The sequence below is a fragment of the Podarcis cretensis genome (genome assembly GCF_951804945.1).
Source record: "Podarcis cretensis genome assembly, chromosome: 10".
Taxonomy (NCBI): Eukaryota; Metazoa; Chordata; class Lepidosauria; order Squamata; family Lacertidae; genus Podarcis; species Podarcis cretensis.
This window is the reverse complement of record NC_137179.1, coordinates 28,608,730-28,633,237: the sequence shown is the minus strand read 5'-3', so window position 1 is coordinate 28,633,237 and position 24,508 is coordinate 28,608,730. Positions and strand designations below refer to the sequence as shown.

Below are 24,508 nucleotides of genomic sequence, written 5' to 3'. Positions count from 1 at the left end.
AGTTTCTCAGACGAAAGTCCCACCAAGTTTAACGGGACTTATGCCAAGTAACTGTTCATAGGATTAGGGTTGGGGGGATTCAATTTTGCTTGCATTTTAATGAGAAACAACATAATTCACATTTTTTGAACCAATGTGTGAACCAAAACACCGCTATCCTCCAAAGTTTACACTTTTCTGAATTTTGCAATTCAATACTTCGGCCAAACAATGTTTACAAAAAATAGGGGAAAGTGTGAATAAAAATGTACATATCAGTGAAAACAACTCACGAAATGGCATTGTGTGAGGGGAAATTGATTGCTAAACTGTGTGTATGAGTCTAAACTGTGTCCAAACATGTGTTTGATAGGAGAAATATACATTAAAATAATTACGAACTTTCGTGAAGGTTTCCCCCCCCCCCTCAAATTGCAACTTGTTCTGGAAATGTGGAGAACTGAATTTAACATAGGGAAAGGACTAGAAGCTGAGAGGACTAAAATGGACACATTTGTCCTCCCCTAATCGTAGTCTGTCATAGACCTTCTGAAGTAAAATCCCAACTTCTCCCCCATCTGCACATGAACTCTGCCATGTGTGTTAATTGTGGTGAAGGAAGGCAGGAATGAGCAAATAATGGACAAAACACAATGATGGAAGTCTTTAAAAAATTAAAAATATTCTCACCCACTAAATCTATCAATGACTTAGAGCTGCTTCATGCCTTATGTGGAAAACAAACATCCTGTTGTTGTTTTCCAAACACATACAGCACAAAGAGGGGACATGTACCTCCAAACATGCAGAGATAGAACAGTGAACATCTGCCAGAAAACTGCAACCAATTTTGGCTTCCCAGTGCATGCCCAGAGTGTAGGGAGTTGTCAGAAGGCGGTTTGAGGGTAGCGCAACCAGTTCAGCTGCACTGGGGGCTGTGCTACAGGGAGCACCACAACAATGCTGTAAAATGGAGCGCAATTCTCCTCAGAGTAGACTCATTGAAATTAATGGACCTATGTTAATCATGCCCATTAGTTTCAGTGGGTCAACTCTGAGTATGACTACAACCCACTAACTGCATATCTTAACAGTTAATAATAACAGTCTAATGGTATAATGTATGCAGTATACATGCTGTTTTTAAAGAAGGCCTATGTAGTATGTAACTGAGAGCAATATACCTCTTGCTAAACTATCTTAACAGGCTAAAGGGGGAGGAAAATCAAGAAGAAATAAGATGTAACATCTTATTGGGAGCTAATGGGACACAGAAAGTTGCAATGTCAGCTTGAGATGTCAGAAAGAGCCAAGGAAGAAAAGACTATAAAAATGATTATGAGTAATAATAAATAATAAATTTGTGAAGTAATAAATTTGTGATGAGAAGGGGGGAAAGAGGAATACAAGGCAAGTAAGGTAGGGAGGAGAGAGAGACAAAGGCTTTTAACTATGAAGCCATTTATGTGCCCATAAATCCTATTGCAGTCAATGGGACTGACAAGTTCATAAGTGTCTTCAGGAGTGCAGCCAAAATCTATCAGGTAGCATGAACCTGAGCGCTTGCGAAAGCCGTAAGAAGAGCAAGGAAAGAATTTGAAGCCAGAGTTGGTGTCTCAGGCATGAATGAAGCTGGTTTGCTATAGACAAGCTGACAAGAATGGCATGCAAAATGTCCCTGAGGATCTGACTGGGTCAATGGGAAACAAGTCTGTTCACAGGCAGAGTGAAGGTGGCAATGGATAGTAATAATGGAAGAATAATAGAGCTAAAGCAGAATTCAGGGTCATGGATGGTGCCTTGGTAATTGACAAGAAAGGTCAATGGATGAGCCAATCTACCTTGGGGATTGGACTGTATTTCCTTATATTAGACAGCAATGAACCAACCCCTTACCTTCAACTAGTCCCATTGACTTTAATGGGGCCTTGTTAATGTAAGTGACCACAGAGAAGCAACAGCCCTTAAAGGGTTTCCTTTTGTCAAAGAAGTTCTGTTAAAACAGGGATGGGAAACTTGTGGCCCTCCAGATGTTGTTGGAGTCCAACTCACATCAGCCCCAGCCAGCAAGGCTAATAGTCAAAGACTATGGGAGTTCTGGTCCAGCAACATTTGAGGGCCATAGGTTCATGGGTCATCCCATTCAAATTAGTGTCCCCACTATTGATTCAGTACAGTGGTACCTTGGTACTCGAATGGCTTGGCTCCCGAACAAATTGGCTCCTGAACGACACAAACTTGGAAGTGAGTGTTTCGGTTTGTGAACATTTTTCAGAAGCCGAATGTCCGATGTGGCTTCTGCAACTTCCACGGCTTCCAATTGAGTGCAGGAAGCTCCTGCAGCCCATTCGGAAGCTGCGCCTTGGTTTACAAACTGTTTCAGGAGTCGAACGGACTCCCAGAATGGATTAAGTTCGAGAACCAAGGTACCACTGTATATTCATTAGTATTTCTGAAGCAAATGTCTGCTGCTAGACCCAAATCATAGCATAACTCTTGCCATGTGGATGTTGTCCATGGGATAGCACGACTCTGAAATGTCCAGATCAAACCCTGCCATCTGGTTTATTGTGTGATAGTTAGGTACTGTAGTGAAAGATAGCAGGTATAAAGAACCTAGATTGCACATTTTTTTTCAGCTCAACCTTCAGTTGATCAGTCTGATTCCTTCCTGTCATAATTACTTTGACCTTTCAAAAAATATTTATAGAAGTGACTCCTTCACCTCAGTTCTACCTTTTAAACTACACTACACTTATTTTTTTATAAATCTATCCTGGATCAGTGCTGGTTTGTTTTAACCAATAGTGAAATGGCAGCATTTACACTAAATATATATATATCTGGGAACCAGTGAGAAATACTCACAATGGAGTGAAAGGATGCTTGTTTGTTTGACGTTGTGCAAAAGTGATGGAAAATACACCAGTTGAAGTTGATTTGAAACAAGGCACAGATGTTTTCAATGGATTTCAGTTCGAGCATAAAAATCATCAGAAAAGTGGGGTGTGATTACAATTTCAGAGAAATTGCTGTCTCTTTTTGCAAGCTGACCAGAGTTCCCATCAATCACATGGAACTCTGGAACTGCATCAGGCACAGTCAGTGTTCTCCCTGATGTCCCTAGAAGTTCTGCTTGCATTCTCCTATCCTTCTCAGTACCATATGGTCTTGACAGGAGATATGCACCCCATGCTATCTTCTAGCTCCTGATACCATCTCTACGGAAGCATCTAGACAGAGTGATATTTTCCACCAGCTGCTGCTGAAACTTCCTGTTTCTGACTGTGCTGCCCAAATAGAGTATCACAGGAACTTACCTTAAGCTGAGTCAGACCACTGGTCCATCTAGCTCTGTATTGTCCACATGAGTGACAGCAGATCTCCAAGAAGGTTTCTAGTAAGGGAAATTCCCCACCCTAACTGGAGATGCCAAGGACTGATCCTGGGATGTTGCTCATGCAAAACACATGTTCTACCCCCAAGTTGTAGCCCTTCCTCAGAACTGTGTTCCCTTTTGGTTTAGAGTCTATATTTACCTCCTGTATTTCTTTTGGGTTATCCCAGGGATGGAGGACCTGTGGCCCTGCCAGTGTGGTAGAGCTGCAGCTGCCATCCTCTCCAACCATTGGCCATGCTGGCTGTGACTGATTGGAGCTGAACTCCATCAGCATCTGGAGGACCACAGGTGCCCCAACCCTGGTTAGCCATCTCCTCTTTGAACAGCAACAAAGGGAACCATAAACCATCTAAGAACAGGTTGCCAAATGAACTCCTATAGACTGTTGGTTCTAATATCTGCTCCCCTTCTCACTTTCTATTCCTTGCTGCTTCTATACTTCATCCTTCCTCTTCCTGCACTGTAGAAAAACAAGTCAACGAAACAGGCAGAACCATGAAGGATGAACCTGCTTCCTTGGGAAGGAGACAACGTCTCTAGTGTCAAGGTTTCATAGAACATGAAATGAAAAGGTGGTGCCTTCTGAGCATGTGCTTAGTGGTTGCATACAACTATAATTAAGTTAGGAGGCACCTGAGCATGTAGAGTAGTGGTTGCTCACTGCCTGCTAGGCACAATAAAGGTTAGGGCAGGGTTTCCCAAACTTGGGTGTCCATCTGTTTTTGGACTACGACTCCCATCATCCCTAGCTAGCAGGACCAGTGATCAGGGATGATGGGAGTTGTAGTCCAAAAACAGATGGACACCCAAGTTTGGGAAACCCTGGGTTAGGGGGTCACTTACGCATTGCCTAAAGTGAGGATATATAACCAAAAAAGAAGGGAAAAGAAAGCACATAACTACATGAAATTGGCAAGGGTTGATTTCCATGTTTAGATGCAACTCTAGAAATAAATTACCATAATATAAATAGGACTACAATAGATCTTACCTAAGAGAGGAGGATTGTGACCAGGTGAGCTATGTGCCTGCTCAGTCTGCTGTCCAGATGCTAACTACTGATGGACAATTTCAAGGCCCTTGCTCCACCTTCTTAGCATTATTTATCTTTAAAATGGGTTTGGGCTACACAGCTCTACAAACAAAGGATACCTTCAAACAGAGGAGAGCCCTCTGTAAAGTAAGACGACACAGGGCCAGTCTGGGTCCATGAGATGACTTCTGACCATAGGCAGAGTAGTTCTCAATCACTGCTGCACACGATTGCATTTGGAGATGAGGGGAAATGCTCCCATGAAAGGTCAGGAACCACCCACATCTTCCTGGATAGGGTGCCACATGGCAGTGTCTGCCTAGTGGGCGGGCAGGTAGGGTGTGTGTGTGGAGCTGGGATACATGGTAGTTTCTTGAGAAATACTACATGTGGGGAGAGCTGTAGCTCAGTGGTAGAGAATATTCTTTTCATGCAGAAGGTTCCAAGTTCAATCCACATCATCTCCAGGTTGGATTGGGAGAGACTCCCTGTCTGAAACCCTGGAGAGCCACTGCCAACCAGTGTAGGCATTACTGAGCCTACGCTGGCCTGATTCAGTATAAGACAACTCCCTGTGTTCTTGTGCAGGTGAAAGGAAAAAGAGAAACGCTGAAGAAGAGGAATTGGTGAATAACAAGGTCAAAGGGGAAAAGGAATGGCCTGGACAGAGCTTTGAATGAATGGAGGTGTGAAGAGTAGGAAATGTACTAGATGTGAAGATGGGGGTGGGGCCTCTTTCTCACTCTCACCCTGCTTTGCTTCCCCTTTTTCCTCTGCTCTCTTTGGCACGTGCTGAGCTCAACAAAGAGCCACCCTGCAGAGCCAATTAGTCAATAGCTTGTATTCTTGCAATGAAATCCTGCGGGAAGCAGGAGGCAGGGTAAGAAGGAAAATGGGGGGAACCCAAACTTGGAGTTGGCAGGAGTTTAGTGTGCAAATATAGGGCCAATTCCAAAGTAATTCTTTCTTCTGAGTGAGTTTTTTTGGAATGGTTCCTGTGGAGTCATACACTTGGAATAATATTAGGCTGACATACTGATCAACCATATGGATTTTTCAGGGAGGATTTCATGACCAGAAGATGAGATTGCCGCTACTTCTCCTTGCAGGACTGTCTCAGAATGATTTGCCAATTTGAAAGTACATTTTTCACCTATATAATTTTAGGGGGCCCTCCCCAAAGCTTCCTCCTTGAGGACAAATGTCTCACCAGAAGATAGCATGGTCTTAGGACTAAACAACTGCCAAAATTCAGATATGGAGGGGGAAGAGCTGGCCAAGACTGAATGTCTGCACTCCTGGCAGAGAAGCAAGACCTAGTCCTTGACCCCTAGCCTGAGGCTGTTGGCCTGAAACTTGAGAGTCCTAAATTAGGGCCCTAGAGCTGGTTGGAGATGTTTGGAGCAGACCAGCAGCCACTGCTGCTTCTATGGCAGAGGTGGGAATGTATGGCCCTCTGGATATTGCTGAACTACAATTTCCATCAGCCCCAGACAGCATGGCCAATGGAGATGATGGCAGTTGAAGTTTAGCAACATATGGAGGGCCAAGTGTTCCCCACACCTGCTCTATGTTGTGGCCCTGCACTGACCTCCCCGTTATCCTCCTGCTGTTTTTGCTTCTGCATCAGCAGAATGGATGCATGAAACTTCTCTAGCAACATCTCACCTGACAATGCCATACTGTGATGAAGGCCCCTGTATTGTGACACACAATCCTTCCAGAGTATGGCATTGTATGCAAGGTGGGTTGAAAGAGAGCTGTACTGCCACCACTTTGCCAGGACAGTGGCAATAATGGCAGCAAAACAGTACTATGGAGCTCTCTGGAGCCACTTCATTCACCATGCCTCACCCTGAGGAAGATAGTGCTCTTACAGTGCTAGGCAATGGCCACCACTAGCCACTTCACAGCAGATGAGTGGAGAGGATGAACAGGACTTGTGTGTGGCTTTGTGGGCAGCTGGGACAGGGCAGGCTAGCAGCAGTGGGGCAAGCAGTGGAGGGCGTCAGATCTGGTGTCTCTCCTGACCCACCATCTGAGACAAAATACTCTGTGTGGCTGAAGGGTGAGCTGTTCATGGAAGGCTTCCAGAGGCAGCTCTCCCTGAGCCATTATGTCTCAAGGAAACAAGTCTCATCACATCAGACACTGCTTACTCACCAGAGAACACACCAGGCAGGAAGAAAGGACATCAGAGTGCTAGGTTTTAGGATTTTCTCTTTAAGGATCTCCACTCCATAGCCAGAGATGTGGAGCCTGAGAAGGGTAGAAGTTAGAGCCTCAAATGCTATCAAGCATCATTGGCCTTAGCACTCAGGAGCATGCTTCTTTATCTTACAAGGCTGGACGTGAATCCTCTTGATTCAGTAAAAGTAATTTTGCAGAATGCTGAAAGTCTACCTTTTAAGCCGACCATTTTCTAAAATGGTCAAATTCTGTAATAGCATTTTGTCTTCATTCACCAGCTTGACACAGAGTACCAGAAGCATAGCTGATGTTCCTCTGCTTTCCAATCTGCTTTTAAAGCACCACGAGAAAAAGCAATGTCTGTGTGACCATTCCCATTCCAGTGCCACTGTTTCTGGGAGGCATAGTTGTATGTATATGCCTTTCCAATGCTCAGCTACAAGGAAGCAACCCCACCCCACCCCCATAAACCAAACAGAATCTGGTCTGATCAAGAGGAAGGCCCAGCAGTACAGAGAGAAACAGAACTAGAATAGTAAAGGTACATTTGCAAATGTCTCCTCCTCCTCCTCCTCCTCCTCCTCCTCCTCTGTCTTCTCCTCAGAGCCTCGCTCCATGCAGAAGGAAGGAACGTCTGCTATGGAGCAGAGCAGATGCTGATATGGCTTTTGTCAGCAATGGTGCCAGACACTGGCGTGCATTTGTTGACAAACAAATTCTTTCAATTGCCGTGGCTGCCATTTTATTTTGGTTTGGCTCCATTTCTTGGTGGCTTTCTCTTTGGCAACACTAGAGGGAAAGGAAGGATTACTATGATTATCATGATAAAGTTGACGTGGGCAAGAAAGCTAGTATGATTGATCTTCATGGTTTTGTCTGATACAGTGATTGGTCATTAGAATGTACTGGTGCATAAAGCACATCAGTGTGGTGATATGGCAACTCTCAAGTCTTAGCTCAACCCAGATAACATACTTCTGTTTAAATAGGAAAACGGGAGCCAGGCTTTCACCACAAGGTGAGTTACACCCCAAACTTCAATACTGCACTAGTTGGGTTGAAACTCAAAGGGTGCTGAGTTTGGCTAGAACTGATGTCACCCAGACCAGTCAATACGTATCAGAGAAGAATGGTTATAGGGGGTGGGTCACCATGCCAAAAACGGTGCAACTGTTGTGTCTCCAGATGCTTGCTATGCTAAGAGCTGTGACCATCCCACTCTTCAAAAGGAAGGCACAAAGGGCATGTCATTTGTTGCCTATGTCCTGGTCTGGTTTATGCATTAAAGTCTTTGGCAGAAGCCAAGCTAGGGTTTTGAGTAAGGACTAGGATGTTTAGGTATGATTGACTTTTGCAGTTGGTTCTTCAGGACAGTGGGTGGGATGATTATCAGAGTGAGATACTGATCTTGGTCACATAACTTCTGGAACCACAGATCTCATTCACCCAAAAGAAAAACTGGCACAAGGGTTTTTCCACTTGCCTTCTTCTGGGTGTCAACAGTCTAGCTAGAGTTTCTCTGAGTCATAAACTACCTTAATCCAGATTTCTTAACAGGGCAGAGGTAGCAAAGTGTCCACAGGTATGTTACATGCTTACCTTCAAATGAATGATCACTGTGCCTAAAGCAATTAAGCCGATATGGCTCTTATCTACTTTGACTACATGCCCTGAAGGCTTTCAGTAGCACATTTCCCAAACTCAAAGGCCTTTGAAGTGTGTAAGAAGAATTAGAGAGGAAATGCTATCTCTGTACAGAGAAATAAATCTCTCTTCAGGGTTGGCCAATTCATTCTTTTTCCCCACCCCTAAATCACACAGAAAGTGTATCCAATTTGAGGGGCTGGGTCATGTCCCCAATTCCCTGGCAAAGGAGGCTTTTGCAGATGTGGGTCAGTGAGTCTGCCTCAAGGATCCTGCAGAACCCTGAGGTCCAGTCCAGTGGAGAGCATGATATACTGGTCCTGAAGGAAGGAACCAGAATCCCCAGTTCCACCATCTCACGAACAACCCACGTTTCCTTACTCTTCTGTAAACCCCCACAAAGAGAAAATAGAAGGTTTGCCTAGAGGCCATTCAGTGATACTAAAGTGCTCAGATCCACGGCAATACTCCTCAGACTACACATTACAGTGCAAATCTGTATGATGATACTCAGCTTTCTTATTTTCTTGCTTAACAGAAAAAGGCACTTTGAGAGAAAGTGATTGGAAGTATGAGGTTCTGCTTAACCCTTTCTCATGCCCTGTCATTTTCCCACTCCAACTCACCCCCTGGCAGATTCTTCTGTCTGAAGTATTTCAAATATACCATCACAAACGCATATTTGGCACACAGTATGGGGGCAGGGAAGCTGCTCGGTGTACAATTTGGAAAGGAGAAATGGCAGGTGAGGAAAAGGTTAAGTTAAGCAGCCCTTTACTAGTCACTTCAATTCCAATTATCCCGTCTCAAAGTGCCTCTTCCTGTTAAGGGAGTAGGGGATCAGAAAAGTGAGTATGTAGCTGGTCCTAAGTAGCTAGGCTTGGCTGTTCAGTAGGCATGCTTTTCTGCTAGCAGTTCAGTTGAGATCAAAGCATTAGCCATGGACCAAACTACACGTTACACTGATGTTCTATTGTTGTAACTGCTGGTGTAGTTTCCTTCTTCAAAATCCAGCTGCATTTGAAACAGCACCATGGCATAGTTAAATATTTGTAAACCTTTCCCTGTCATGCTCCAGCCCTGATCCAAATTACCCACTGAAGCTATTAGCCATGTAGGAAAAAACACGAATCCCCCCCCCCCCAATTCTGCCCATCTGCTTTTCCCTTTATGTTCCCTAATAGCAACTTTGAATGGGTGATTTAAGTTAGGAAAGTGGTGTGGGAACAAAACGTTCCTAACCATCATAGCATGGTCCCTATGCAACCAACTGGCACCCAGGGGATCAGGATGCAAATTTTTGCCTAGCCCCATGCGCTCCCTATTTAGCCTTACACAGTTCATTGATTAAGTTACAGATAGGTAGCCATGTTGGTCTGCCATAGTCAAAACAAAATAAAAAAAAAAAATCCAGTAGCACCTTAAAGACCAACTAGGTTAGTACTTGGTATGAGTTTTCATGTGCATGCACACTGTATCTGAAGAAGTGTGCATGCACACGAAAGCTCATACCAAGTACTAACCTAGTTGGTCTTTAAGGTGCTACTGGAAAAAAAAAATTATTTTGTTTTGACAGTTCATTGACTCATTCTTAATGCTAGATCCAAGGTAACATTTTCTTCCATGTGAATTCTTTGGGCATGATTCTGATGGAGAAGTGCACTTGTAAAACAGGATGTCTAGCACCAGTGTCTAGCACATTGATGGAGCTATATTAGGGCTTAAGCAACCTTTTTCTCTCTGTATTTCCTTGGGAGTAATCTGTCAGGGTCTAGAGTCACAAGTGGATATGACAGAAGTAAAGCCAGAAGCAAAGATGAGTGGGACCATCCCACTTTTCTCTCTCATCTTTATGCCACTCCCCCACCCCCCAGCTTTTTCTTCCTTGCCACCTGCAAGAAATAAGGCAAAGGGCCTCATGAAGTAGACCTATGACCACAGGGTTCCCACCCCTGATCTGTATCAATAAGGAGGGGAAAGAGGAGAAATGAATTAAAAATCCTCAGCATTTTCTTAGGAAGCATCTGAAAATAGACCAGGATACTAAATACCTGAGAGCTGGAAGCAGAGGCAGTGGCAACAGGAATCTTCTTCACTGGGTCATTGGAAAGACAAACAAAACCACAAGGGAAAGACTACAAGCTGCTTTGCATAACTATGAGGGCTAGAAGCTTAGATGGCCTTGGAAAATTCAGAATGACATTATGTCCCCACGAGATTAAGCTCTGATTACAAGAAAGTTGTCACCTTGTTTGTGAATATTTATTATTTTTAATAACGGTATTTGATATAATCCTTGAAAACTAAGTTCCAAGCATCTGTTTTCCTTTGAGTTCAATACATTAAAGAGCATAAAAATACATAAAGGAATCTTTTAAAGATGGATATTTCCTCTACTGTATGTGAACCTGGTAGGCAAGCCATTCATCTTCTGCAAACTCTTTAATGTTCATCAGACCTTTGAGTGATTGTTTAACAACAAAAAAGCGCCTCAGCCTGTAAAGTGAAAGAGAGAGGGAAAGAAAGAAAGGCAAAAAGGCAGGGGTATGAAACTGCAATGTGTCTCAACACCTTCCACAGATTCAGCCTCACCACACACCCCTCTGGCAAAACTACAGGCAACCTCAAGCAGCCCTTCCAGTCTCTCTTGTTCTCTGATCTATGAAATTGATCAGATCTAAATGAAATCAGTTGGACCAGAAATTAGATGGGAGTCATTTCACTTCCTTTGCTGTTGTTACATTAATGAGCAATTATACATTAAGAACTATGAGGTGACTGATGTAATTAACCTCATAAACTGAGACTACTGAGGAAAGGAGGGGGAAGGCTTAGGACATACTTTGATGTCAGTATTGTATGTTAAAAAAATATAGATAGATAGGTATTATTGGGCCCACTGTTAGCATGTTGCAATTGGCTTAGTAGATACAGCGAACAAGCACAGTTTTGTTTGTTTCTAAATGAAGGGTCATAAGAAGTGGAATATCTCAAGGATATATGTTGGGACAGGTGCTTTTCAGCTTGGTCATAAATGACCTAGAGTTTGGGATGAGCAGCAAGGTGGCAAAGTTTTTTGAAAATGCTGAATTATTGGTGGAAAAAAACAAAAAGGGATTGAGAGGAGCAAACTGGTTGGATGTGCAAAAAAAGTTAAATATTGTTCATTATAAACAAGTGTCAATTGATGCACATTGGGGCAATAAATCCTCATCTCACACATACACTGATGTGGTCTGAGATGGATGTGACTGGCCAAGAAAGAGGTCTTGGGTCATGGTGGATAATGCAATGAGAATATCAATAAAGCACATGCCAGGTGTGAAATGGGCAAATTCCATGCTAGGTATCATTAGGAAGTGGTTCTGGATTAAAACTACCAGTATTGTCAGTCTTTTACACAATCCTCAGTTCAGCCATGCCTGAATTCTCTTTACAAAGCTGGTCATTGCATTCCAAAAAGGATAGTTTAGAGCTGGGAAAGGTGCACAAAAGGGCAACAAAATGACCAGAGTAATTGCTCTATATGGAAAAGTTACAAATTTGGGGGCTTTGTAATTTAGAAAAATGGTAAGTAAAGGGGGACATAACAGAGGCTTGTAAAATTATGCATGGTATGCAGAAAGTGGAGAAAGAAAAGTTTCCATCCCTCTCATAACACTAGAACTCAAAGTCCTCTAATGAAGCTGAATAATTCAGGACAGACAAAAGGAAATACTTATTCACACAGTGCATAGATAAGCTATGGAATACCACAAGACATGAGGATGGCCCCCACCTTAGAGGGCTTTAAAGTGGGGCTTAGACAAATTCATTTAGGATAAGGCTATCAGTGAGTAACTACTATCTCCAATCTTCCTCTTGTGCCAGTTGCTGGGAAACAGAAGTGGGAGAGGGCTATTGCCATATATCTCCTGCATGTGAGCTTCTAATAGGCTTCAGGCTTGCCGCTCTAGGAAACAGGATGCAAAACTAGAAAGGCCTTTGGTCTGGTTCAGTAAGGTTCTTCTTCTGTTCTAATGCTCACTTTCTCTCTCTCTCTCTCTCTCTCTGAGCAAGGACATTTGAGGACAAGATTCTACACATGCATCAAGTTCCTTATTTGTTCTGCCTTGTTTTGCCATTCCCAGGGCTTCAAAATATCAGTTTGTTGGAGTATGCAATCTGTTATCTCACAGAGAGCTTTCAAAAGAAAGACAGACACACAACATAGGTCCACACCCAACAATTCAACAGAACAACGGATGTAGCCCAACAGCAGCACCCTCCTCCCCCCCCAAAAAAAATTTTTTTAAGCACCCAGCCAAAGTAATGAGAACATTTCCCCCCTTTTTGTCAACATATATAACAATATATGCAAATAGATTTCAAATTACCCTTCCACGTTGCATTTTCACTGTCTCCTAGGAAGAGAAACGGCTGATTGAAGTTTTGTGCTGGACTAATTGTGATGTGAGGAGCTCTGGGCACTTATTACTGGAATGAGCAGGCTGGATGGGGGAGCGGGCGTGGGGGGGAGCGCAGAGGATGAAAAGAGAGATCCAGCTACTCCTTTCTCTGAGCTCCTGAAGCGTAAGGGAGTAATCATTTCAGAATCTGGAAGGAGAGGGGTAAAAAAAACGCAAAGGATCACGCAGGAAGGCTAATCGCCCCCGCCCTTCCTGCACTTGAGAGACAAGAAGGGTTACTATCACTTGCAGATGCTCGGGAAAAGGATCTAGGAAGTGGAAGATTGCCCCCCCCCTCCCTCCTTCTCCTCCGCGCGCCCGCCAACCCTCCTCAGTTTTCCCAGCAGCACCCCGGGCAAAGAGGTAAAAGAGCTGTTCTTCAGCACCGCGGAGTGATCGGTGCAGGGGAGCTGTCCATTTCAGCACCACCACGTTAATGCAGTAGGTGGGAGCGGAACTAGCAAGGCAAGAAGAGGCGCGAGACACCGACGAGCAGCATATCCTGCAGCAAGCCTCCTGGTTCCCCTGATCTTCGGAAGCTTTGCAGAGAGGGGGGAGGAAGGGAAATCCGTCTTGCTTCTCCGGGAGAGACTCCCCCCTCCTCTGCCCATTTTACCACCACTACCAACATCACCACCAATCACAACAACCGCTGCTCTGCCGCTGCCGTGAAGAGGGGGGTGAAAAGCCATGGACGGCAAAACCTCAGCACCTGTTCAGCTGAAATCAAGGGCTTACAATATACTGGCAAGTCTAGTTCGGTGGTAGAAAACGGGGAGCGGAGGGAAGATCTGGAACGAGAGCGAGCCAACAGACGAACAAAAACCCCACCAAAAAAAAAATATCCGAAGAAGATAACTGGAAAGAAAAGGGATTTTTCATGGCGCAGGCTGCAGATCTGAGCAAGAAGACTGAAGGTTGCATCTCTGCTCTTACAGTCTCTAACTGTCTAGGTCCAGATAATGAGAGAGTGTGTTGAGGATGCTGTTTCTGTTGCCGCTGCTGCTGCTCCCCTGTTCACTGTGGAAGCCATCTCCAAATTAGCCATTACATATGGAAACTGGAGACCAGAATTTTAGAAAAAGGGATTAAGGCATCTCATTTTTTGGGGGGGTTATCTATTTTTTCCTTTATTTTATTTTTATATAATATATATATATATATATAATATTAACCGCCGGAACGTTTCTCTTTTAAAAGGCAAGCCTCTTCCCGTGTGATTTTTTTTTTCATTTACACTGATTCCGTGGGCTTTCTTACCTCCCTTTTTTATGTATAGATTTCTCTCTATTGATCTCGAATAGATACCCATTATATTATTATTATTGCTATTATTACTATTATTATTCTTACTAGAGGAAATATTATTCTTTTATTTTATTATTAACATACAAACATACACACACACACACACACACACACACACACAGCCCAAGAATCAGAAGGCGTTGGGTATTTGTATAATGAAGAATTATGGGGCTCTTTGACAGAGGTGTTCAGATGCTTTTAACCACCGTTGGTGCTTTCGCTGCCTTCAGCCTCATGACCATAGCTGTGGGGACCGATTACTGGCTTTACTCCAGAGGGGTTTGCAAGATGAAAGGTACCGGTGATAATGAAACCAGCAAAAAGAACGAAGAAGTCATGACCCATTCTGGATTATGGAGAACCTGCTGCTTGGAAGGTATTTGATTCCGAAGCTCAACCTCTCCCCCACTCCCCGTCCCCACTCCGTCCCATTCCCTCCCATCTCCCCCCCCCCCCAAAAAAAAAAATCTTCCCCCGTTCCACCATTTTCTCGCTCCAACCCTGCCGCCATGGAACCAGGATGCTTGGGTTAGTTTCTGAGGAAAAGCAGTAAAGTTAGAAATAGCTCAGGTACACGTCCCCATTCTGTCCCCGCTAACCCCTCTTTCCCTTGTCCCCTGGAAACCCTGTTAATGTGATCAATGATCTCTGTATTGTGAAAACATCAAAGGGACCGTCTTGTTAAAGCGTGTGTGTGTGTGTGTGTGTGTGTGTGTGTTCGAGCCGCCTCTTTCCGGATTCTTTACAGTTCCTTTTTGGAAAGCGAGCAAAATGTTATATTATTGGAGTGCGCTGTTGGCTGCTAATGACGGGGCGGTTGGAAGGGGGGGGGGCGGAATAATTGGTCTCCTTTTGCGAATGGATGTTGATGACGAGAAGTCTGGGAGAGTGAAAAGAGGGGGGAAAGAGGCAGAGCAACTTCCTATGTCTGGTGGCGTGTTCTGCCCCCACACCCCCGCTTCCTCACATGTACAATTTCTTAGCATCAACAACAGATCTTGTTATGTCTCGGCTGCCTAATTGGGTAAACTCGAACGTTCCCAGTTTTCTCCAGCGGAGTTTGCGAGGGGCTTTCGTAACGTCTCCTCCAGGCTGCTTATATACAGCTTGGCTGTGTGTGGCTTGTTTATTCTTTCTATTATTATTATTATTATTATTATTATTATTATTATTATTAGGCTGGTTTCAAGGGTGGGAGAGATCTGTATGCCCTTCTCTCGCCAAATGAACAAGTGGTGGAGAGAGGAAGGGGAGGGGAGAAGGGACAAAACCCTTTCCCTCTCTTCCCACCTCCCCACCCCTGTCTCTCTCCCTCTGTAATAGGAAAGTGAACAAGAGCAAGTCCTCTCGCACCCGGATTGACATGTCTGATGGCAGCAGGAGAATCACTACGGCAGCCAGTTTTTGAAATCAGACGCTGGAAATAGGCGGAGGGAGGAGGGGGTCCGGGGCTTTGCTTTGAAATGTGCTATTCAGCATGGCTCTCTCGGTATAGATGTGCAGGGCTGCGAGAGAGGGGGGCGAGGGAGAGAGGGAGGGAGGGATGGAGCTGGGGGGGGGGGCTCTTCAGATCGTGCGTGGAAAGAAGGAAGGGAGGCTGATGCAAACGTGGGGTGTTTTGTGGGCACGCAAAGCTTCGCCGTAATCAGACCGTCTGTTTTAAGAATAGAAGCTAACTTGGGGGTGGGGGGAGTGGGGGATGGGTGGGCACACACGCAGCATGTACATGGCTTGCCTCGCGTCCCCGCCTCAAACCCCAAGCTGAGGCCGATCGCGCTCGCCGGCGATGCCTCGGGGGTGCTGGGGGGGGGGCAGATCCCGCAAAATAGGATGGCGGGGAAAGGGAGCAGGGTCCTGGGAAGAGAAGATCAACCTCTCTCCGCTCGTCGTTCATGGCCTCTCTTGCCCCCAAGCCCACACCCGCCCCCTTTTTATAAAAATAGGGGAAAGTCAGAAGTAAGCGAGAGGGGAGGGGGTTGGAACTGCTGTTTGCAAATGGTTGTGGCCGGGAAGAATAGCGACATCCCCCCCCCCCCTTATTCTTGGTGCAAACGGTTGAGTGATGGCTGAACATGTTTTGAATAGCTAAGTGACTTCATTGAGCGATGGTCTGTTTGACGCATACTGCATTTGGTGCCCTTTCTCTCTCCAAGCCGCTGCCTTTTAACATATTCTGCAGAGGACTTCCATGCTGAATACTCTATGCTATCTCCCAGCCAGAGAGAGGCGGGTGGGGGGTGGGAAGGAATCAATATCGGAAAATTAATCGGCGGCGTTTTAAACACGCCAACAACACACACACACCTCCAGAGAAGCGAATCTATCTGGAAATCTCTTCCCCTAAACACACACACACACAAATATTAAGAGCCTGTCAGGCTGCTCTATTCATTAACGTGGAAGAAAAGGAGAGGAATCGATCGAACGAAGCACTGACGAGATCCCTGTCTTCCAAAAAGCGAAAGGAAAGAGGCGGGATTGCCTCGGGGACTTGGGGGGGGGGGCTGCAGAAAAGCCTTCCCGATCGGTGTCTTTTAGGATGAGGAGCCGATGAGGATGACTGCTGCTGCTGCTGCTGCTGCTGCTGCTGCTGCTGGGAGCAGTCTGGAGCGCCAATGAGGCGATCTTCCCGGGGGCAGGAGAGAGAGAGAGAGAGAGAGTAAGAGAGAGAGAGAGAGAGAGAGAGAGAGAGAGAGAGAGAGAATAAATAAATATGGCATGAGTCCGCTTGTGCTTCTGGATCCACAGACACGTATCTCTGGCTACGAGGCATTTGGTGCGGGGTGGCGGCGTGTGCAGGGGGTGGGGGAGGCGGTGCGGGTCGCTCAGGGAGGGAGGAAGAGAGGAGGAGAAGCTAGGCTCTCTTTCTCCTTCCTCTCATTTTGCACGAGCCTTCCCCCCCCCCCCACTCCGCACCAGCTCCCCTCCCCCACACACCCTCCCCTTCCCGGCAGCTCGCCTGGGCTGAGATCGCCCGTCGATTAAAAGGGCAAGGATCTTTTAATTAAAAGCTCCTAATTGTGCCCATCCCGAGACGTGCCGTCAGCCTTTTTAACTCGGCAGCTAGTGTGTGTATGTGTGTGTGTTGCGTGTGTGCGCGCGCGTTTGTGTTTGTGCTCACAGCCCCGTTTGTGTGTTTTGGAAAATCGCAGCCCTGCAAAAGGGGTGTGAGAAGAGCAGAGGCAACCGCCTGGGCTGCTGTCACGGCGCCCCCCCCCCCACGTTAGATGGGGAGGGTGCTCTTCTGCACACACACACACACGCCCAGGCACGGCACACCACCGGCCCTGCTCCGTTGAGCGTGCAGCTGAAGTTTCCCTGAGAACACCCCGTCCCTCCACTCGGGGGCGGGGGGAACCCCCAAAGGGAAGCAGCCTGGATGGCACACTCCGCCTGTTGCTCGCCCATCGCCGGAAGCGACGCCGGGTGGGGAGACATGCAACTTTGTATGGGGGGGATGGACGAGGGTCGCTGCTAGCCCAGGGTTAGTCAGCAGCGCTGCTGGGGCGCTAGATCAGGACAGCCGATCTCCTAAGCTGCAAAGCACACGAGCTCCTGGGCCGAGGTTGGCTTTGCCCGGGGGCCTTTCCAGTCGAAGGCAGCAGAAGCAGAAAGAGACTTGGCTTTTTTCGACTCCCCAGAAGAATAAGCATTAAGTGGTTCTGGGGTTCAGGGAAGCTACGTCGAGAGGCATTCTTTCTGATCTCCCTTTCTCTCTCTCACTCTTCAGTCCCCCTCTTTTTTAATCGTGTCGTTTGGCCTCGTGGGAAGCCTCCCTAGCTGGGTTTGAAAGTCGCCCATTGGGGAAGGACTAGCTATTTCTCACCTCCCCCCCCCAGCTGTAATATTGGAAAGTGAGACAAAAGAGCAAAAACTGGAAGGTTTGCTTTGTTTTGTTTCCAAAGGAAGATTGGGCATTTATCCCTTAGGGTCGCTCTACTTCTATTTGCCATCTTTGTATGCTTACAAAGAAGTAAACCCCACTGAATATAGTGGGACTTGCTCTCAGGTCACTGTGCATAGGATTGCAACCTTAGAAGGCTTGTGGCCTTGGAGAAAATGGGTTGCATTAGAGTCCCACTGCACCAGCTGCCCTTCCTGCAAATCCGTGGTCTTAGAATAGGCTCTGATTTTTCCATGAGAGTGTACAAAAATGGCACAAAATGCTAGTTTGTCCTTATATCAGTGCTTAGTTTACAAGAGAGGTTTTTGCAATGCCGCCCCCCTTAACTACTGTTTTTAGAATACCACAGGTATCACAGTTAAGCTAAAATTGGAGGGGTAGCAAGGTGAGCGTGTGGATTTAATTCAGTGGCCCCTATCTTTCCTATCATAATTGGAGCATCTAGCTAGGACTGTGATATGCAGTGTTTGGTGCATCTTTCAGTTGTGAGATACTATGGCTTTTGTTAAATAAGGATCAAATCCACATCATTTCGAGAAGGCATGTATGCAAACAATATTTTTCATGTAAAACTAATGGCGCTTTTGTTGCTCATTTGTGGAATATACAAATCATTTTGGCTGTAGGAATATCACATTTCCCTACAATAACATCTTACTCTAGCAACAACATGTGATTCTGCCCTCCAACAAGCATGGTTGTTTGTTGCTCATGGGAGCTCTATGACTGCATAAGTGCCACAGTCCCTTACTGTAGGTACTGCCTCCTCAATGTTGTCCTGCGCAAGGGTCTCTAGTCTGGGGCTAGTTAGCTTCATGACCAATTTGTTGGTGAACTTGAATGTCAGTGAATTGCAAGAGTTCCAAAAGACAAGCTTAGGCCAAGGTGAACTCCAGATTGCCCAGTGGCCTTTGTAGCTCTAATGAGTAGAAGGATAGATGGATACTGCTAGTAAGAGAGGAGTGCCATTGCACTCAGGCCTTGCTCTTGAGCTTCCTATAAGCATCAGGCTGGCCACTGTCAGAACAGGATGCTGAGCTAATGGGTCTTTGGCCTGATCCAGCAGGGCTCTTTTCATGTCCTTTTCACAGAGTGATGAAACTCCTCCCTCTCCATGCCCACACTCTATTGTAGACCTTTTTCTGTTCCAGTCCTGTTGGAAGTCAATGAGACTACATTCAAATAAACATGGATAGGTGTGAGTGGCACAAGGTTTTGTGTGTGCGTGTTGGTTATATCAGAGACTGAGCAGTCAGTCATGTATTGTACCACTCCAGTGTTGGACTACTTAGACATCCCAGTAAGACTTTTCTTCTTATTTTCTTTTTCTTTTCACGAAACAGCAAACACCAAGTAGTTGCCAATGTTCTCTACCCTACCACTCTGCCACTTTGTGACAGTTCAGTCTTTGAAAACCCTTGACTTTTAAAAAAAGTTATGTTTCTTTTATTTATTTATTTATTTATTTATTTGAAAGTCCTGTTGCTCTTTATTTACTTATTTTGTAAACAAGCAAGCAGTAGTGTGGCTGTTGCCACCCTGTATTGTGTTTCGCCAGGATATCATACTGCTGTTGCCTTTGAATCAGAACCTGCAGACATTGATATTTAGTTGGATCACACCTTGGCAGAATAAAATGCGCTGCCGATTAATGGCGGATTCCCTCCGAGCTCCGGAGGGAATCGGCTCCGCAGGATCGGGTCTTGTCCGCGCCGGCGACGCGGGGACCCTTAAAAATCACAGGCGCTGATGCCTGTGAACGTGGTGACTCGGCGGGCACCATTTGCGCCCCCCCAAACCGCGAAGGAGCCTTTTTAAAGGCTCAGGAACGGGGACGGGGGACGGCGCGGTGCTGTGAGTCGATTGCTCCTTCTGCGGAGCGAAGCCGCATGCCATTGTCGGAGAAGCGCTGACTTTTTCCTTGGAACATTCGGACTCAAAAACAAGAACCCGTGAGTAAATATGGAATTTGGATCTTAAACAAATTTTTCTTGAATTGGGAACGAGCGGGGAAGGGTCAAAAAGGAAGTCGCCCCCCCCTTTGAGTAGATATTCTAACGCAAAGAGCTTGCAACTTAAGGTCGAGAGGACTCTTTTTTTATAAAAAAAAAAAACCTTCACGGCTTGACGCTATAAATTTTACTGGAGGATAAACTTAACGCTTGGAGCTAAAGTTTCACCCCCCCAGAACCCGGGGGCGCCCCGTGAGAGAACCTGTTGAGGAACTATTGAAGATTTTGACAGCTGTCAAAATAGCTGTCAAAAGGAAAGGATAAAGGGAACTTTGTCTTTGTTGCATCTGCTGGCTATATTTGTTGCAACTTCTAGAAAATAAGGGAGAGCAGCTACAAATTAACTTACTGACTGGTTTTTAAACTGAGAGACACTGCAAAAATGGCTGAAAGAAGCAATAATCAGACTAAACTCAACAAAATACTGGCTCTCCTGGGAAAGTTACAAGATCAGACAGATGTTTTGACTACAAATGTGAACACTCTGGCCCTGGCAGTAAACAACATTGTTGAAGCTGACAGGGAGTGGAGGCAGGAAGTTTATATACATCAACAACAAGAGGAATCTGAGAGCCATGAGACTGTGGATTTTGAGGAAAAGGAAGGTGGACCGGTAATTTTGCAGATGTCAAGGGAGAATTACAGTTTGGGGCCTGGCATGCAGACAACAAAGGAGAATAAAAATTTGAGGTGGAAAGTTTGGACTGAGTTGGAAACTGCAAAGTTGAGAGTGGAGCACCTCATGAGCATTAATCTTAAATATGGAGGGCCAACCGGAAAAATCATGGATCTTGTTGGGTCAGAGCCCCTTCGAGCCTTGGGGCTTAACCTAAAGGACTATCCAAGAGGCCGGCAGAGAGGAACTGAGGGTGACTTGAGAGCCTCGGACGTGAGATCTCCAGGTTAAACAGTATTGATTGATGAACATTTATTGGGGACCAAACCGGGAAAGGGGGGCTGGAGTTTTGTAATCCAAAGGGTACAGAATTCTTAATTACTTACTTTTAATTTGTTTTGATATTTGTATGGAAGTTGGGAAAGCCATGGAAGGGAAATATTGACTTTAAGAAATATGTTAAAGAATAAGAAATGATGTATAAGATGTTTAAGATTAGATAAGCTAAAATTGGTGTCTAAAATGGTTAAAATGAAATGAAAATGAGGAATGCAATAATAATTTTATGGAAGAATGAGGAAAGGTAAAATTACAGTATGTTAAAATTATTAAGTTTAAGGTTGAGAATTAAGTAATAAGGATTTGCAGGACTAATAACTTGAACTGGAATACAAGAAGGGGAGGGGAGAGGAGGTCTAAGAAAGAAGTTATATGAAAATAAGCAATTGAAATTTCATCTGTTTTTAATTGTTTTCTTTTTCTAAATTTTTGTATTTTTTGTTATTTTTTCTTTTTTTGTGTGTGTGTCTATGTGTATTATTGAAATGCTAATAAATATATATTAAAAAAAAAAAGAATAAAATGCTAGTGAGAACTGGGGGGGGGGGGATGCAGCATCTGACAGCATGCAGGTCAGACCTAGTTCTTGAAGCAAATTCATCTTGTCCATGTAAAAGCGCTTTTTTTTTTTAATTCCCAATTTTATTAATGAAGAAAAACATTTGTTTATTCATTCATTTTGAAAATGTGTAAGAAACAGAGATATTCCACAATGAATGTTTAATCTCCCTTTTGAACCTTGTATGCAATACATACATGTTTGTATGTCATGCGTGTGTTCCATAAAGATGGAATGGCATATATTATACTTCACCCATGCATGTATGCAGAAGCAGCTTCGGAAAGAGGAAATGTAAAGTGGGGTGGGCACAGTCAATTCTTCAGTTCTCCTCCCCACATCAACACTTCCCAGGCTGCTTTTCCACCACAGTGATCATAAAACATGTGTTTGCCAGAGCAAACTGTGAAACCCTTAATGCAGAGATGCAGGTGGGAGGTGCCGTGATGCCCTCAAGAAGTTGCGGAACTCCAGCTCCCACCAATCCCCACCACCATGGCCAATGATCAGGGATGATGCTGGAGGTCCACAGGTTCCCCAATCCTGCCTTAATATTTGATGTTGGTAACTTTGTTGTAGTCAAAGGGAGGGGTGATAAAACACTATTTGGCCTCACTGTCCGTGGAATAAAACATTCCTCCGCCTGAAATGAAAAGTTGGCCATCCCTGATTTAGAATATCATGCACTGAGCTTTTACTAGGGATTTTTTTCAAGGAGAGTTACTTTGATCCTCAAGAGATTGGTTTAATCAGGGCTCCTGATGAAAATAGGTGTAGGATGGGAGGGAGGGAAATATCATTTAAAAAATCACTGATGTAATTATGATTACTGAGCTAGTGTCTATTACATGCTCCGAACAGCTAGCATGTATGATATGAATACTATATATTTCAAATAAAAGAGGCTGTGATTTGTTGGGTGGAAAGGTGCAAAGGCTTATGTCCACCTAGATGTTGTGGACAATGACTCACATCAGCCCCTGCCAGCATGGTCAATGGTCAGGTATGGTGGGAGTTGTAGCCCAGCAACTTTGGAATAGGACCACACTGGCTGTCCCTGGTCTAGAGTGTCTTCTCTTAATCAAGACAGCCATATACATAGCCTGGTGGCTGTCTCAGTTCTGGCTTCTCCTGTTTCAACTATCAGTTGTTTTTATTCACTCATTCATTCATTCCTTATACTTCTAACCTACCTTTCAACACAAAGTCACTAGGATGAGTTAGCTACACCTAATCCATAGATAGAAAGCTGTCTATCTCCTAACCCAGGGGTGGAGAATTTGTGGCCCTCCAGATGCTGTTGTATCCCACCTCCCATCACCTCCAGCTAGCATGGTCAATGAGATTATGGGAATTGTAGTCTGGCAATATCTGGAGGGCCAAAGGTTAGGTGTCCTGTCCTAACCCTAATCCTTAGACAGTTCATACTCTATATTCGGCCAAGGGAAACCACCGCTTCATACAAAGTGATCTCCTACAAAATGAAAGACAACAGCAGGTGCTTATACCCCAACTCATGATTAGAATTGCCACCAACATTTTGCCTGAAGCGGAATTTGCCATGAGCCTCTAGTTCCAGCTCTGAGAAAACCAGCAGAATTCCAAGGAAGCAGGGAAAGAAGAAGGCAGTTACACATCTGCACAAATGATTATCAAAAAGTGCTGAGCATGCATCCCTGCAGACAAATCAGGTTTTCTTCTTGGGCACGAGAGTCAAACCTTGAAGTTCAGATCCATCCTGGAGGGCTTTCTTCCTCATGGCTGGATTGAGCAAAGATGTCAGCCCCCAGCTGCACTGACATTCCAAAATATACTGTTTTCCTCATCTGAACGAAGAGTTCCAGTCCACCCCTAGAATATTATTCATCTCATTAGATTAGGTTCCCCACTCAGGCTCCTTCGTTGGCATGTATTAGAACCATCACATTTTAATACTTTATTATTACTATTTTTCTTTTATTTTTGCTCTTGGCCATTCTGTCTTTTTGCTGCAGCAGGCTCTAGTTTTCCAAGTTGGGGGCTGGGAAGAGACCTTTTGGATTTTTAATTGCTCGTTTGTATGTCAAGCAGCTGAAATCAGCAAACTCTTATCAGCCATCTTATCCCTTCCTGCAAAGCTCTTTCTTTGATGGCCATTTCCCTCTTAGCCTCTATCTATTAATTTTGATGAATGCTATTTCTGAGCCCTGGTTAAATCTCCATAACTAGGGACTAATTTGGTCTTCCTTTCTACAGAAATCCAGAAGCCAAAAGGAGATTGGCTCACTGATGCCTCACAAAGCAAACAGGGATGACTTTGATTTTCTTTCACTGCACGGTTATTGGGGTTGTCATGTCATTACTATCAGAGGAGGGATTGGTCTTGGGGGCTTGCATGTGGGGCAACAGGCAGAGAGCACAATCGACTGAGAGTGAGCGTGTGTGCTGCACAAGAGGTTAGACATCCCTGTGGATTTGCCTGGTGTGAAGGCAAGTAATTGAATGGAGGCTGGTGATGAAAAGAATCCCAGCCAAGAGACCCTTTCTGAAGGAAATTAACGAGCTCATTGCTCCCTCTTTGCAGCTTGTCATAGCTGAGCAGTGCAGTGTGCAGATGTGTTTGAGTGCAATTTCAACCAACACATAAGCCAAGCGTTGACATACACCGAGGCGGAAGGCAGGCAGGCTGCATTCTCACTTTTCTGACATTTCCTTGACCTGTGCAGAACCCCTGCTATTCAGCCTCAGTCCCCCCATATTTTCCTGCCAGCATTATTTAGGCACGGTTCATCTCCTGGCTGTGATCTGAGTTTTCCACCCCAAGGCCCCTATATAATTTTGCCAATGCACCTTGGTCTCAGCTTGTTCTCAACTTCGGAATCCTTCTCATATTAATCAATCCCCAGCAGAGCTTTTGCCAATACACCCTCAATCTTGATTTGCTGTAATAGCCGGTTTTCCCATTCTGGAGTCTCTGCAGTGCTTTACATCCTCTGTTTTGCCAGACCAAACTCCTGCTATTTGTGCTAGGACTCGCACAGCTTTGCTCATGCACGTCCAGCCTGATTTATAATACCCCTTGCTGTTCCAGCCTTAG

The 24,508-nt window shown here is 45.0% G+C and overlaps 1 protein-coding gene across 2 annotated transcripts in view; it reads left to right on the top strand.

The window, feature by feature from the left end:
• Positions 1-13,039: 13,039 nt before the first annotated feature.
• CACNG2 (calcium voltage-gated channel auxiliary subunit gamma 2) overlaps positions 13,040-24,508 on the top strand; it is a 131,874-nt gene continuing 120,405 nt past the window's right edge. The window contains exon 1 of one of the 2 annotated variants that reach the window (XM_079993011.1): positions 13,040-14,378. In XM_079993011.1, the coding sequence (XP_079849137.1) occupies positions 14,168-14,378 (211 nt within the window). In that variant the 5' untranslated portion in view covers positions 13,040-14,167. The remainder of the gene's footprint in view (positions 14,379-24,508) is intronic. The other variant, XM_079993010.1, reaches the window with a different exon arrangement.